This window comes from Alligator mississippiensis, chromosome 5 (genome assembly GCF_030867095.1).
Source record: "Alligator mississippiensis isolate rAllMis1 chromosome 5, rAllMis1, whole genome shotgun sequence".
NCBI classification, from domain to species: Eukaryota; Metazoa; Chordata; order Crocodylia; family Alligatoridae; genus Alligator; species Alligator mississippiensis.
This window is the reverse complement of record NC_081828.1, coordinates 204900002-204916159: the sequence shown is the minus strand read 5'-3', so window position 1 is coordinate 204916159 and position 16158 is coordinate 204900002. Positions and strand designations below refer to the sequence as shown.

At 40.6% G+C, this 16158-nt stretch overlaps 1 protein-coding gene across 3 annotated transcripts in view; it reads right to left on the bottom strand.

The window, feature by feature from the left end:
- PAXIP1 (PAX interacting protein 1) overlaps window positions 1-16158 on the bottom strand; it is a 64756-nt gene that overhangs the window by 10091 nt on the left and 38507 nt on the right. For all 3 annotated transcript variants that reach the window (XR_009462719.1, XM_059729194.1, XM_059729195.1), the window contains exons 7-15: window positions 14273-15011; window positions 13328-13422; window positions 12654-12749; window positions 11229-11366; window positions 10121-10242; window positions 9334-9518; window positions 9136-9179; window positions 5452-5519; window positions 3414-3516 (exon numbers count right to left, since the gene is read on the bottom strand). Coding sequence is in view for 2 of the 3 variants with exons in the window: in XM_059729194.1 (XP_059585177.1) it covers window positions 3414-3516; window positions 5452-5519; window positions 9136-9179; window positions 9334-9518; window positions 10121-10242; window positions 11229-11366; window positions 12654-12749; window positions 13328-13422; window positions 14273-15011 (1590 nt within the window). In the remaining variant the exon portion in view is untranslated. The remainder of the gene's footprint in view (window positions 1-3413; window positions 3517-5451; window positions 5520-9135; window positions 9180-9333; window positions 9519-10120; window positions 10243-11228; window positions 11367-12653; window positions 12750-13327; window positions 13423-14272; window positions 15012-16158) is intronic.

Genomic DNA, 16158 nt, shown 5'->3' with positions numbered 1-16158 from the left:
TGCCCATGGTCCCACCACATTCCAGGACCTCCTGGTTAAGCTCCTCCTGGCCCTAACTAAGATAGCCATCTACCTGACAAGAAAGAGACTCTGGCTGGGAGGACTGCAGGACCATCTTCCTGTCCCTCAACTGTTCACATCTCCAGGCAGTTTCACCACCAGTGATGGGTGTCCACTAGCTCCCTAAACTCATTAAAGAGCCAGTGGGTCTGGCCAGTGTGCTCTGCCTGGTGTACCCCCCTTGCAGCACTTGTTATTAACTTCTGACCCACACTCCCATCTGTTGTCACAACTGTTGCCCCATGAAATCAATTGTATCTCCAGTAGCCTCCCTAATTAAGGGAGGCTTGAAGTTTTCCTGATGGACCTAAGGCCCACTGCTACAATGGCACATCTCTGGCAGTGGCACAAGTGGATGCTTTGGAGGGAAAGTGTTGAACTGGATACATCTGGAACGATCTATCCTATAACCATGATATTAAGCTTCTTCCTGCTGACCTTTTTTTGACCGCTCCCTTAGCTTGGTGAGATCTTTCTGCAATTCCTCTCTGTCAACTTGGGATCTGACTACCTGGAATAAATTTGCTATCATCTGCAAACTTGGGAGATTTCAAGTACATTTCCATGTCCATATCATTGATGAAAACATTGAACAAAACTGAGCCTAGCACAGTTCCCTGCAGAACCTTACTTCTGATTTCCCTCCACCCGGAAAAGTGACCTTTGCTTCCTATCTTTTAACAAGTGCTCAATCCACGAAAGAACCTTTCCTCCAATTCCATGGCAAGGGAGTTTTTAAAGAAGACTTTGGTGAAGGATTTTGTTGAAAGCTTTTTGGAAGTCCAAGTATATTGTGTTGACTGGACACCCCTTGTCCATGCACTTGTTAACACTCTCAAAGAACTCCAGCAGATTGACAAGGCAAGATTTGACCATGCTGACTCTTCAAAAGCAGATCGTATTTGTCCATGTGACTGCTGATTTTATTTTTATTATAGAGTCTATCAACTTGCCAGGGATAGAAGTGACACCCACTGGTCTGTAGCTCCTACTTTTGGAGCCCTTTTTGATGATGGGTATTATGCTGGCAGCACACAGGCCATCTGTAACCATAGGTTACATGCCACTGCCAAGAGTTTTGCATTTTCACTGATGACTTCTTTTAGAACTCTCAGGTGAATGCCATTCAGTCCTGGGGACTTACTAGTACAGGCGACCCTCGCCATTCGTGGGGGATACGTTCTCATATTCCCTTCGAATGGCAAAATTCACGAATAATGCACTGTGTTCACAAACACCATTTGCAGTCATGAACACAGTGCCCCCAGCAGCTGGGGGGGAGGCATAGCTGCTCTGGTGGCGGCGGGAGCCCGGCTGCAGCAAGCGCAGAGCTCCCAAGGAGCTCCTGAGGAGCTCCTTTAAGTGTATTACAATGTGGGTTCAGCACTTGCAAATACTTGAAACTGCGAATGCTGAACCCGTGAATAGCAAGGGTTTCCTGTATTTAATTAATTCATTTGTTCTAGAACTCTTCTGTCGTCACTTCAATATGGTCCAACTCTTCAGACCTGTGTACTACGAAGTACTGAACTGGCATGGAAATTTCCCTGGTAGCTTTTGCAGTAAAAACTGATGCAAACAATGAATTCAGCTTCTCTGCTACGGCTTTATCATCCTTGAGCGCACCTTTTGCACATTAGTCACTTAATGGTCCCATTGACTGTTTCACTGGCTTCCTGCTTCTGATGTGTTTAAAAAAGTTATGATTTACTTTAGTGTCTTTTGTTAGATGGCATGCAAATCGTTTTTTAGCCTGTCTTACCTTGCTTTTATATTTCACTTGCAAGAATCTGTGAGCTTGCCTGTTTTCCTCCTTTGGGTGTGGCTTCCATTTTTTGGGAGGATGCTTTTTTGACTTGAATAGCCTCCTTAATGATACTATTAAATCATGCAGGTGTTTTTACTGAACCGCCTGGTATCCTTTTTGATTTGTGGTACACACTTTTCCTGAGCCTCTAACATGGTATTTTTAAACAAGCTACCTGCAGGCCTTTTATATTTCTAACTACTCCTTTTAACTTCTTTCTAATTAACTTCTTAATTTCTGTGTAATTGTTGTGTAACTTTCTAAAGCTGTATATCAGCATGGTGGATTTTTTTTGACTTACTCCCTACCACTAGTGTTGAATAGGATTATGCCATGATTACTATTACATAGTAACTCACCAGGTCCTGTGTGTTACTCAGGATTAGATCTAGAACTGTTTCTCCTCTTGTAGGGTATAAGACAAGGTGTTTTAGAAAATAGCCATGTATTACATCCAGAAATTTTACTGTCACGTCTTACCCTGATGAAGCACTTACCCAATCTAAGGGTTGTTGAAGTCTCCCATTATTATTGCTTGTCCCATTTTAGCAGGCTCTCTAATCTAAGCATTTCATAATCAGCTTCTCCTTCCTGATCAGATGGTCATTAGTACAACCCTAGTACTGTATTCTTTTTATTCAAGTATGGAATTTCTACCCACAGGGCTTCTACGGTAGTTTCCTTTCCCCATTGACTATTAACCTTCTACCAGGGTCTCTGAGATTCCTATGATGTCAAAGTCACTATTTACTACTACCAGGTGTTCTAGTTCACCCATCTTATTTTTAGGCTTCTGGCAGTTGTGTAGAAGCATTTATAAATGTTGTCCTTGTTCAGCTGCCTGTTATTTCTCATGCTTTTTGACTGGGATTCTAGATGTTTTGATTTATCCTCACTATTATTATACTTCTTACTCCCCTACTATCCTCTTCAAGACCGTTTAGAACCTGAATAATGTCCCCTTTTGGGGTTGCATGAACCCAACCCATGTGGTCTTTTAAACCTGTTGGCTTTCCCCTAGTTTAAAAACATCTCTACTACATTTTTAATTTTCAGTGCCAGCAGTCTTGTTCCATTCTGGTTCAAGTGGAGCCCATCTTTTCTGCACAAGCTCCTCCTGTCCCAAAAGGCTCCCCAGTTCTTGATAAACCTAAACTCCTCCTCCCTGCCCATCTCATCCACACATTTGGACTCCAGAGCTCTGCCTGTATCTCTAGCCCTGCACATGGAACTAGAAGCATTTCAGAAAGTGCTACCATGGAAGTCCAGGACTTTAACCTCATGACTATCAGGGAGGCCGGGAGACGACACGTGAGCATGAAGTAGCAGGATAAAGCTACATGGAAATAATTAGCAAAATACATCACAGAACAATGTTCTTTTCTATTTTAATCCCAATTTCCTCATGTTTTCTCTTTTTATCTAGCAGGCATTCACACATGGAGGTAAAGTCTTATACCCTCATTTTTCTTTAAATCAGGCAAAATTATCTGAAGCCATCAGGTGTTCCAATGTAATCTGCATTGCAGACAAACATGAAAGTCACCTTGATATACTGCTGAACTTGCATAGGCTCAAATCCTGTGAAGAGCACCATTGGCGTCAATTCTGGTGTGAGCTTTTTAGTAGGAGGTGGTAAGTCTTCAATTCTACAAAAATACATAAATATCAATGTACATCATATACTTCACAAAAACATTGTGAACATTGTCCCAAAGTGTTTATTTTAAAATCAATTAAACACCATCCTGCAAGCTTTTACTCCTGTGAGTAGTCCAATGAGTTAATAGTTTGCAGAATTTCTCTCTTTGGCAAATAATCTCCATCCTGGAAACAAGAGAAGTTTGATTTGGATGACTGCATAAACACTCATCAGTCCCGACTCCTACCCACTGAAGATGACCTTGCCTCCAGAATGGCTTCTTAAAATGCAGCGATTTTCCAAAGAGATAACAGAAATTTTCCAAGTGTTTTGCCTCCTTATACTTACATGTCAAACACTTCACCCTTATAAAAGGCTAAAAGACTTCCCACTATGAATGGCAGAATGACTCCCTGGACAGAAAAAAAAAAATCTCACCCTCTTCAAACCAAATATCCAACAGGACTGCAGTACTACAAGCATTTATGTTAGCAGTGAAACTTGAAAGTAAAACATCTGAAAGAACCTACTCGACTATTTCAAAAAATGGTTGGTTGTAAGCCAAGTAAAACACAACCTCTCATGAAATGGTGTAATTTCAGTTTCAAGAAATGTTCAGGTTGTGTTTGTATGTTTTAAATAAAGAAAAAGATCTTTATTATTATAATGTTTAGCTCCTACTCTATTTTAATATGAGTATACCATTTCTATCTTGATTGTTTTTGTCCATTCCCTTCTCCTCCCTCCCTTCTTGATCTCTATTATTTTCTCTTTAAAATCCCTTCTTTCCAGTTTGGCTCTTTCCGATTTGAATTATCAAAAATTTCTCTCCTTCATATCAGTCCTTCTAATGCTCTTTTGTCATGACACCTTCAAAAATCTTAACAGCTAGGCTGCTGACATACCTGTTGCGATGCCACAGCCTCTTGGCTGTCTGAATCCATCTATTCTTTCTTATCTTAGGGCCGTAGCTGGCAGCCTTTTTTAGGCTGCAGGCCGAAATGAACCAATCTGGGTCAGAGACAGCTGGGCAGGTGCTAGGACCCAGCTGCCACTGTCATTTTTCCCCCATGGTGGCACAGGGAAAGTCCCACCACCGCTGCTTTTCCCCATGGCTGCAACCGCCACCAAAGTACTCCCACAGCCAAATGCCACTGAAGCCCCACATCACGGGCTGGATCAAATGACTCTGTGGGTTGGACCTGGCCCATAGAGATTGGCAACCTACAGCCTATCTCAGAGTATAGACATACAAACAACGCACAGTAAGTTAAAGCACGGGTAGGGACTGACTGCAGAGGAACAAATGCAGGTAACTGCCTATGGGCCTGAGCTTAAACCAGTAATAAATATGAGATAAACTGGGGTAATTCAGCTCTGTTTTACCAAAGAAAACCTACTGCACTTTCATTTATCATAGGTAACAACAAACAGTAGGCAGGCAGTACTACAGGGGGATTGATGTCCCTTTTTTAAACTTGCTGTACTTTGTTATTTGACTGTACCCTTAGCTTGAATTGTAAGCCCTTTGGGGCAGAAACATCTTTTTGTTCTATGTGTACAAGCATAGCACAATGGGATTCTGGTCCACAACTGGGCCTCTTGCATGCTTCAATGTCTCCAGTCCTATAACTTTCTTCCCTCTACCTATTTTTGAAGGTCCCTGTTCTCAGCTTAAGCTCTCCCTACCTCACTTTACCTTTACATTTCTTTTACAATCACTCCCCTCCCCATTTTCTCCTTTCTTTCATCCATTAGGTATTGTCTTTTCCCTCTGAACTCCTCAATGCTTAACTAACAACATGTGCAAATGTGGATAAGAAAGTGACTGGACAGTTGACAGTTCTGTGGGCAGCCTGCTAAATTTCTGGTAAAGAAGGAAACAGATGTCTGTGCAAAAGGAAATGAATGATTCTTGTCACTGGTATCCAGTTATTCTTACCTTGCTCTTTTAGAAGAAGGCTGAAGACTTGTTTCATTTTGCTTCGGTTTCAGGGGTAACCTCACACCCTGTAATAAGACCACAATGTATGTCTGAAATTAGCATAAGCTTTTTGACAGGGAATCCTAAGTCCCCTCTTTCACAACCCTACCGTTGCCTACTTCTTACCACATATTTTAAGCTACATGAAAACAAGTAATTATACTTGTTGATGAAAAATATGACACGCGTTCACTACTTTTACACAAAAGTTCCTTAAACAATTGGCTTGCCAGCAAATTTTGTTAAACGCAAATCTAAAAATGTTTTGTCCTTCTTAAAAAAGCACCAACTTGGGGAAAAGTGTACTTTAAGTGAATCACCATTACAAAAACTCATTCAAAAAAGGAAAAGAAGAAACAAAATGTTTTCTGTTGAAGTTCATTGACAATGTGTTTGACACCATTTGTGTTTTGTCAATTAGAAGAGAAAAACAAATAAAAGAAGCATTCACAATGCCAACAGCAGAGCAGAAAACACCTAAAGAGATTACTATTCAAAGTTTGAATAAGAAGTTTGAACACAAACATGCTATTCGTTAGGGGTGTGCGAAGTGGGCCCTGTTCGATTTGGGTTTGGATTCGGCCCAAATCAGGGACAGCGATTCGATTTATTGATTCGGATCACTGTCCCCGATTCGATTCGGCCGAATCCAAATCTGAAGATTTGATGCCGATTTGGAGAATCAGCAATTCAGCCATAGACACAGCTTTAAATGTTTTTTCTACATACCTCGAGGTATCAGAGCAGCTTGTGAATGCTACGATGCTGGGGCGGATGGAGCGTCCCACAGGAGCATGGGGGGCTCCTGTGTGCTTGGCGGCAAACCCGGAAATGGACCAGAAGTACTTTGTTGTTTGTACAGTGGGTCCACCGGGGAGCGTGATGGGGGGGCACCCCTGTATACCCCTGGCTCCATGATCGGCTTTTTTTTAAATCAAGTTGTTAATGGCCCTCTAAGTTACTGAGCACTTCCATTTCTGATAAAATGTGTGCTTCTCAACAGCAAAATATAAAGCACAGAACAGTTTCAACTGAAGTCTTTACATCTTCATGAGCTGCTTCATGAGGAAAACAAGAACTGCACATGATCCAGATTTGTAATATATGTATTATCTGGTATATTTATAGGAAAGTTTTACATTGTTAGTATCTTGTATATTCTTTGACCAAAACTATTTCAAATAGTCCATAAAATGTTTGTCAGGCCCATGGAATACACCAGGAGACTGAAGAAAGTTAATGCAAATGAACAAAAGATGTAAAGCCAATGAACGCAGTGAAGTGAAGATGTATGAAGTAAACCCCCATACAGATTCTCAAGCCCACTTGACTCTGAGCAAGAGCAACCAAACAGGGATTTAATGTTATGTTCAGTGACTTCACAGCATTAGTGGGGTCACCTAAGGTTGAGTGTCCCAGCACAGCTAAGAACTTAGTGTATAAAGCCCCCTTAAAAAAAACAACAGCTATCTTTCATCCATATGGGCATGATGTCTTGACTGTCTGTCTTGCCAAACATTCCCCCTATAGTTTTGTTAAGTATCAACTAATGGGGACACAAGTATTCTTAACTATTTAATCATACAAAAATAAGTTAAAAGAAATGACTGCCAAAGGAAGGAGGCTTAGATTCAAATAATGGTAAAATGATTATCAAAAAGATGATGAAGAAGTCAGAGCACAAAGACCCAATTCCTAAATGTCTGCAATTCTATTCCAAACTGGAAGATAGCTTTGGGCTTACGGCCAACACTAGGAACACTTTAGTCCTGGCTATTGCTGCTAAGTGCTTTAAAAAAAATTCTTTTAAAAATATTTTGACAGCTTAAAAAAGTACAAGTTAATTATGACAGTTATACAGTTCCCGCTTGGTGACGAGCGCGATAACAAGGTTCAGATACAAATGATCCAGAACAAAAGAGGTAAGGCAAAAATTTTCCCTGCAACATGAGATGTTATCTAAAGCCAACTGAGTTGTATGCTCATTGATGCAAACAAGGACTTATATTGGTCAAGTGAGATACTGTGAAAATAATTATTAGAAATATACCTCACATGACCAAGGAAATTATAATCTGAAAGCCTGCAATATAATAAACTAAAATGAAACTCTGTGCAGCGACAAAAACATGGAACTTAAGGTTGACGTTGCATGTTCCACTTTTACGGATGAACTTTTACATAGCTTACGTTATGTATCACAATATCAAAAGAGCCTTGCTTGTGTCAGTTTATGCCACAGTCTGACTACATGCACCAGGGCAGCCTATCTCTATAAGGAGAAAGGGTCAGTCCTGCTAAGAGAGCCCAGCTATGGGGCATTAGGGTAAGCAGTAAATGTCCCACTGGGAGATTTAAAAGCTCCCAGAAGAGGAAGCAGTGGGGAGGACGAGCCAAGCTACAAGAAGGCTCACCTCCTAGTGTCTGGGAGAGGACAGAAGGATTTTTTTGCTTGTTTAAGACTGAATTTTGCTTTGGAGAATGGGCTGAGGAGGTCCTCAGGGAGTGAATTCTCTTGCAAAAGCCAGCAGGCTAGAGTAACCATTAGGCTGCAACCTCAAACCTGGGGCTTTGCCCTGACTAGCACAGTTGCTCAACCCACCCTGCCATCCTACAGTTGACCACCCAGGCTGGGCATGGCTGACCTGAAGCCTCCATCAAGGCCAAGCCCTCCACCCATTCTTTGTCACCAGAGTGGCCAGTCAGGATCAGCTGAGCCTCCACTTACGATTTCAGGTGCCCATATAAACTGACCTGGAACAGGGTTCAACCTCGTCCCAGACCACATTCTATACATGTACCCTCCGGCCTTCTCTCTGACTCTGCTCTCTGTCTGATCCCCCAGCTTCCCAACTCAGCTTGTTCCTAGACCCTGTTCTTGTATTCATCTCCTGGTTTCCCCTTAAAATCTGTTCCTTCCTCCCAGCCCTGGTCAGCACCTCGATCCTTGAGTGGCCCCAGACCTGGCCATCCTTCACCTGGTGTGACAGTAACCCACTTACATTATTGTTTTAATCATTTAAAAACTTTAAAAAATATAATGCTATAATGAGATAAAATATGAATAGCACATCATTCACTCTACCAGGGGCAGAGCCCCTTTCTACTCTGCCCCCAGCAGCTTGGCCCCTCCTTGCAGCTCGCTTCCTCCTCTCCTCTGTCTCCTCATCTGGGAGCTTTCACTCTTTTGTACTCATAATATTTGAAACTGGTAAGAAACATATTGCTTTAATTTTTCCTAGTAAGACTTTTATGCTTTAAAACAGATATTCAAAAATGACCACTGATTAAGGCTCTTCAAGTTGGGCACCTGAAATCGTAAAAGTGGTCTGATCTACTAACCCTCTGAAAACCAAAGCATTTGAAGAAGTTTGAAGGAACTAATCAAAATCCCCAGTTGCTTTTGGAGCTCTTGTCTAATAAATGATCGTTGGTTGGATTTTGCAAAGGATATTTTCCTTTTTCTCCTGACCCTGATGCATGGTAACAAGACAACAGAGAAAAAGGAAGCTTTTTATTGTTTCATAGCCTTTACAAATTTATGCTCATCCAGTTCTTGTAGACGTGCTTACACATGCATACAGAATAAAATCTCAACAATAACTTTATATAATAAAGTTAACTTTCATAAAGTCAACATACCATTAGAAGTTCTGATGATACCTTTAATGGCACTCTCCATGCATCTATAAGAGGTGAAGACAACACAAAAGGATTGTATAAGTAATCTGCTACAGGAGAGGTGTGTCCCAGTCCAGCAAAGACAAGTACAACCATCATTTTATCCAGTGAGCTAATTTCTAGGCTACCTGGAATTTTGTGCATCGATATTTTACTTACCCAGGAGATTCAGAACTAGATGCTGACTAGGAGACAGTGGATCTTGAAGGTTGAATACTATATATCGGCTGTGCTGAATCTGCCGCAAAGCTTCAAAGTTTCCTAGAATTATGTCACACAACCACTGTGCATTTACACATGGTATCCTCCACTCTTTGGCTTTCTCGTACTTTAACCCACTAGGCCTTATTGTGTGAGGGAAAAGAGGAAACGTGCATATTAACAAGCTTCTACCAATATGCTCTAAAACCCCAAAGTTCCCTTCATCACCTGCCCTGCTGAATTCATTTAACTGTAGCTATAACTAAATAAATGTTTTCAGTAAAAGGTATTTTTGTTATACATGTGAAGAACAAACAACTGGTGGTGCCCTCAGCAGTGTATCTAAATTGGCTCTAGTAAAAACACATTTACCCAGTCAATATTAACACAGTACTATACAACTTTTAACTTTTGAGCCATTTCAGTTTTCACTAGCTTGAATGGTCTAATAAAGAAAAAAAAAAATCAATAAAAGTGTAACTTTCTAAACATTCAGAAGATTAGGCTTTTTTTTTTCTTTTTCTTAAAGACTAGCAGGGTGTAGTATATAGTATATAATTAAAAAACACTGGGCATCCATAGCATCTTTAGGGAAGTACTTCCCACTAGGGAAATAACTAAAAAAAAAATGTATTTTTATCATGAAACAGATAAACAACACTTTGTAAGGTAAAAAAAAGGATATGTTTGTAGCTTAACTGCCAATAAACTATTGATGTGCATGTTGGCAAGAGAAACTACTTACTCTTTACAGATGAGAACTGTGTTGCTGCGACACAGATAGCCTGTATACTTGGCTCCTGCCAGGTATGCCATTAGTTTGAGGTCATCTCTGTCACTATCAACAAATCCTGTTACTGAGATTATCTATTGCAGAAAAGAATAAGAGTTATAAATATTATAAATGAAAATAGTAGGCAGTATTTGTAGGTTACAAATAAAGTATTAACCTCTAACTTAGTGCATTTGCTTACAAATCTCAATGAATTCACAGCATCCTCCCCACTTTGCAGGTAAGCAAACTAAGACTGCATGGAAGAGTGACTTTCCCAAGCCTTGAAAAGACTCGAAGTCAAAGCTAGCGCTAAAACTATCAAACTCTTGTCTTTGTTTTTGCTTTAAATTTCCTGTTCTATCAATTTAACGCCATCTTTGGAGCTACATATATTTTTCTGGGAAATAATTTTTGATCTTTGCCCTTCATGAGAAAAACCAGTCACAAAAATGTGTTAAGTGCTGAATGAGAAATTGCCCAAACACATGCAAGCTTTATTCATTATTTTATTATAATCCGTATTAATCTGAAATGCTTTTGTTGGAAAAAAAACGATTATCTCAGGTATCAAATACAGCTGTTGAACTAAGGCAGATACAATTCCTAGAGAACATTCCTGAGCTGTAACTGCAATGTATGTTTTGCCTGTAACAAAAATGTATTGCTGTTCTTGTATAACTATTAAAATTGCTATTTTTTCATGTATGGTATCAATTAGAAGAACTGGACCCAGTTCTCAATTATGGCAGCTGCAAATACTAGGGGTAGAATACTAGGGGTAGAATCCTATTACCTTAGCCACTCAGCTTTTGGGGCTAAAACAAAGAAGTCCAAAGCCAGACTTATGCCACTGTACAGGTGGGTACACTATATAACCGCCCCGCCAGTGGTAGCCTATTGTGTATGTGTAGTATACATATGTATGTTTACATTCCTACATTTCATATGCAAGAAAAAATTGCAAGCTGTCAAAAATGGGACTTGTTGGGTAACTACTAATTAAGCACATAAAGTCTGCCCTAAATTGTTCTTATTAAAAGCTTCTGAGGTTTCACTGCCCAAATTAGCTGCACCTTACATGCTGAGAACATGGTTTTCCTCCTGGGGGGAATGCCACTGGAAAATGGAGGGCACGATGTGGTGGTATCATTTTCTTCTTCTTCAAGATTGAGTTCAACCAGTGTGCTGTTATGCATCTCTTCCTCTCTCTCAAAGCCTACCAACAAATGCATAAACAACAATTAGAAACTGTTACATACTTTCTTGAACTTACTCTGAAAACAGTCTATTGGACACCCACTTAACCCATTAAAAGAAGACAGACTTTGCTCGTTCATACTTTCTCTCAAGAAAATCTTTATATCTAGCCCTCTTTCATACACCATATCCTTCAGATATACCATAGAACACTATGCCGGAAGTACAGTTTGTTATAGATGACAAAAGATAGAAAAAAAGTTTTATGAAAATGCTTGTTAAGACTCCATGAGTAAGGTTATGCTCCAATCTGCATTGAAAAACAAACAAAAAAAAATGTTATATATAAAAAATATAGTATATCCCCCCCAAACTTACCATAGTTACTATCTAAATGCAGGATGAGTTTGCTCAGAAAGTCTGGGGGCAGGTGGGAAAACAGAGGTGCCCTCCGTGCATAGACACACACACACACTCTCTCTCTCAAAGCTGTGTTAACTGGCATTTTAGTAACCGGTGCACTCTACTAACTGGGATTTTCGGCTGGCCACAGGAAGGAGGAGGGCGAGGGAAGCTCACCACCCTGCGCTGTCGCTGCCCCCATGCTTCAAAATGGCAGTGGGTGCACTAAATAAAGCACCTCTGCCACCATTTTTAAGCGCAGGGACACTGATGCATGAGGTGCTCCGGATGCTTCAATTAGAGCGGTTCTTGGAGCCGTTTTATTTAAAGTGCCCCCCACTCCCACAGCACGTGTAACAATGCCCTTTATTTTAAACAGAATGTAAAGGTTCGTATGTCAATACAAGTTAGGTACAGACTTCAGCCTTGGGTCAGGAAACCCTAGATCGCTTTTATAGGTACAAAGATGTAATATAACTACAGCCTTGTGCAGATACTCAAGTTTCTCCTGGGAGAGCAACAACCTGCACTGGCATTTTAAGTGTTAGGCCAGTCTAAATATCACTTTCTAATCTTTTTAAATGCAGGGTTCCATAATTCTTCTTTGCACTGCTGCTCCACACAACAAGATCGTTTCCATTACACCATAAATCTAATAATTTTGTCTGATTTGTATTTTCAGCTATCTTCTTTCCCCACTGGACTATCGAGTTATTAATATTGTGATACAGCCTGTACTTGTTACCAAGACAAAATTCCATAAACTACAACAGAACTTCTGACTTAGTGAAGCTGGGAAGATTGGACCCATACTGTTTTATGTTCAATAAAGCTGCAAGCACTGGCATTTCTTAGTAAATCTTCAAAACAAAAGTGTGTCAAGTCATATTATTGTTTTGCTTACCTGAGCGTACATATTACTGACTTGACTTTCACAGAGAAGATGCGTACATCTGTTTGTTAGTGTAGGATCCACAGTGCCGCCATGTGCTTGGATTATCTGGTAAACCAAAAAAGCTAAACTTTTAATGTCTACAATTTACTCTTAAATTTTAACCTAACAAATCAACAGTTTGAATTGGGGCCAACTGCTCTTCTTAGCAGAGTCTTTTTGAATCTCAAGAGTTGGAGCCATAATTAAAAACAACAGAGCATTCTTATATGCAGACAAATCATAATTATTACAAACGTTACTTGAGAAGGCCTTTCCTTGGCATGATTTAAGACTATTTATTTTTGAAGGAGACAGAAACAGCATTAAGTGCCTCAGCTTGAGGAGCAACTAACACTCCTACCATTCTCCCACCACCAAACTTCCAGACCCACGGGAAGCTGCATGGGACAGATGACAAACGCTGCAGGGCAGATTTGGCTCTCAGGCCAGAGGTTGTGCACCGCTGTTTTAGATCATATAACATGGGACATATAATATGTGCACACGGGTCACACACAGAATGGGTAACGAGAAAATTATCAGGGTTTTAAAAAATAGTGCACGCAACCTTTATTCTTTATGATTTTACTGATCAGCCACCATGCTGTATCAATTTAGTTCTTTTGAACAAAGCAAAATCTTACCCGTTTCCAGGTCGCTAGCAGTTGTTTATCAGACATCTGTTCTGGATAGTCAGCAATTGCAAACACGCAGCCCAGTAGAAAAAAATCTTCTGGAACTAGAATAATTTGGCACATGAAAGAACAGAATTATAAACCAAGAGTTTGGAGATATCCATCTCAGACCATATTTGTTGTATTATTTATTTCCCACTACCAAACTATGGAATAAATACATTTTGGATTGAATATATACAAATCAATTATAAACTACAACAGAATAATAAAATCAACATATATATAAAATTTTGTGGATAACTCAGCCCTCAAAAGATTTAAAAAAGTGATATCCATGAAAATATCCAGTGATAGCCACTGAAATCCTGGTCATCTAAAGAAATGTATAGTTCAGCCCATACATACTTTTTGTAATATGACGTGATTAACAGGGCAGAGAACCATAAGCTATTTCACAAAGACCACCAATAGACAGCCAAAAATGAAAAACCTTCCTGCTGTTACCAGCACAGGCAGAATTTGAAATGGCACTACAGGAGGTGAAAAGTTGATATCCCAACACCAATCTTTTGAGCTATCTAGTTTCCCCAGCCTTTCCAGGACTCTTCCCTAACTAGGTCCTCTTTGAAAACTTCTGTCCCTCTCAAAAAATGGACAGTAGACATGGACTAACACCACAGCCATTGCACAATTCATGCATTTAGATGCTAGACATTAAAAGGTGTTTCAGTACTTCTGCCTGATCCAGAGTTTGGAACAGTCTTTTGTTTTACCGCTCCGTGTGTGCAATACTTACTAGAATGAGGTCCAAACCATGGTGCCTAGGCAATGCAGTGGCATACTGTAAACATACAATTACTTCAAGTTCTTAATCAAAAACATAACCTATTTAACCTAACATCCTTTCATATCACCAGGCATCACATTAAGGATCATAAAATCATCACTAACTCTCTACTGCTGGGTCATGTCCAAAGAGCTGTTGCTGCTGCAGTTGCGGCTGCTGTTGCTGGTGATGTTGGGCCTGCTGGGCTGGAACTTGATGCTGTAGTGTTTGTGATGCTTGGGTCAAGTGTTGTGATGCTTGATTTTGCATTTGCTGCTGCTGATGCTGTTGGTGTAATCTCTGCAGGTGCTGCTGCTGCAACTGCTGTTGCTGGATCTGCTGCTGCTGATGCTGCAGCTGCTGCTGTTGTTGCAGGTTCTGTTGCTGTAGTTGTTGCAGCTGCTGCTGTTGCAGTTGCTGCTGTTGTAATTGATGCAGCTGCTGTTGCAAAGCATGCTGCTGCTGAAACTGCAGCTGTTGCTGAGGCCGGTGCAGCTGCTGTGGATGTAGCTGTTGCTGTGGAAACTGTAACTGCTGCTGTGCAAATTGGTGTTGCTGATGAACTTGCTGTTGCTGTTGTGAAAACTGATGCGTCTGCTGCTGTGGGAAAGGCTGTTGGGAAATTTGTGGTTGTTGCTGCTGCTGTTGCTGCTGCTGCTGTTGCTGCAGCTGCATCAGTTGTTGAGGCTGCAGGTGTAAAAGAGGGTGGTGCTGTTGTTGCTGGGTTTGATGGGGTTGTTGTAATAAATGTGTCTCTGGAGTTAATTTCACTTGGCTAAACAACACTGCATTTGGGTGTCCCTGTTGGCTGTGATTGACTTGTTGCTCTAAACTTTTTGTAGGTGCTGAAAGGGATTGCAAGATCTAGAAAACAAAGATTACTCTTGTAACCTTTATGTCATCAGCCACATACAACAAAACAAAGCACAAATGTGAAAATGACTTTAAAAAAACAATTAATATAGCGAACTTGTTTTACATACAATTCAAAATCAATAGAACCTTTAATATTGTTTTGTGATTTAAATCAGTGCAGTAACAACTATCTAAAATGAAAGAGCATATATAGTGCATGACATGGCAAAGAACATTTTAGCATGAGTCTAAAATAAGAATCCAATCCAAAACTCTTGACAGTATCTTGAATAAAAATATGATATTTACAACATTTGTTAATCATGCTCAGATGCCTCAACTCCATAGGTTACATTTATTCAGAAGAAAAATGAAAACAAATGGGCTTTTACTCTTTAGAGTCTATTGGCCCATACAGCTAAATTTTAAAGAAAATAAGAAAGACAAATTATCTCCCCAAATCTGTAAAAATGTCCTAATTTTCTAAACTGTATGGAGGAATTCAGTATAAGACAGCTTCCCCATCAAGACTAGGAGCAACAGTCTCAAACCGCAGCAGAGGAAATTTAGGTTGGAGATTAGAAGGAACTTTTTGATAATGAAGGTGGTCAAGCATTGGAAGAAGGCTGCCTTGGGAAGCTGTGCAATCTCCAACCCTGGAAATTTTCAAGAGCAGCTTAGACCAGTGGTGCTCAAGCTCTCCAGGCGCATAGGCCACATGAGCAGTGTGGGGCTTGTCTGCAGGCCACACATGGGGTTGGTCTGCACGTTCAATGTGGCTCACAGACCCACAATCCAGAAATTTGGTGGTGAGAGCAGCAGCAGCATTTATTGTTATGGCTCTGGGAGCAATTAATGCTGCTACCGCTCCCCCGCTGCCACCCTTACAGACTCATGAGGAGCCCCACAGGCTGGACCACACGGCACTAAAGCCTGGAAGTTGAACACCATTGCATTAGACCAACACTTGACTGGGATGGGTTTAGTCAAGACTAATCCTGCTTTCAGCAGGGGCTTGGACTAAATGGCCTCATGAGGTCTCTTCCAGCCCTGCTACGAACCTATGATCCTTTTGGCATATCTCAAGGGGGGGTTTTGTTCTTCCTTTTGACTACATCCCACAATGCATTGTTCCATATTGAGAAAGCTAGTAGAG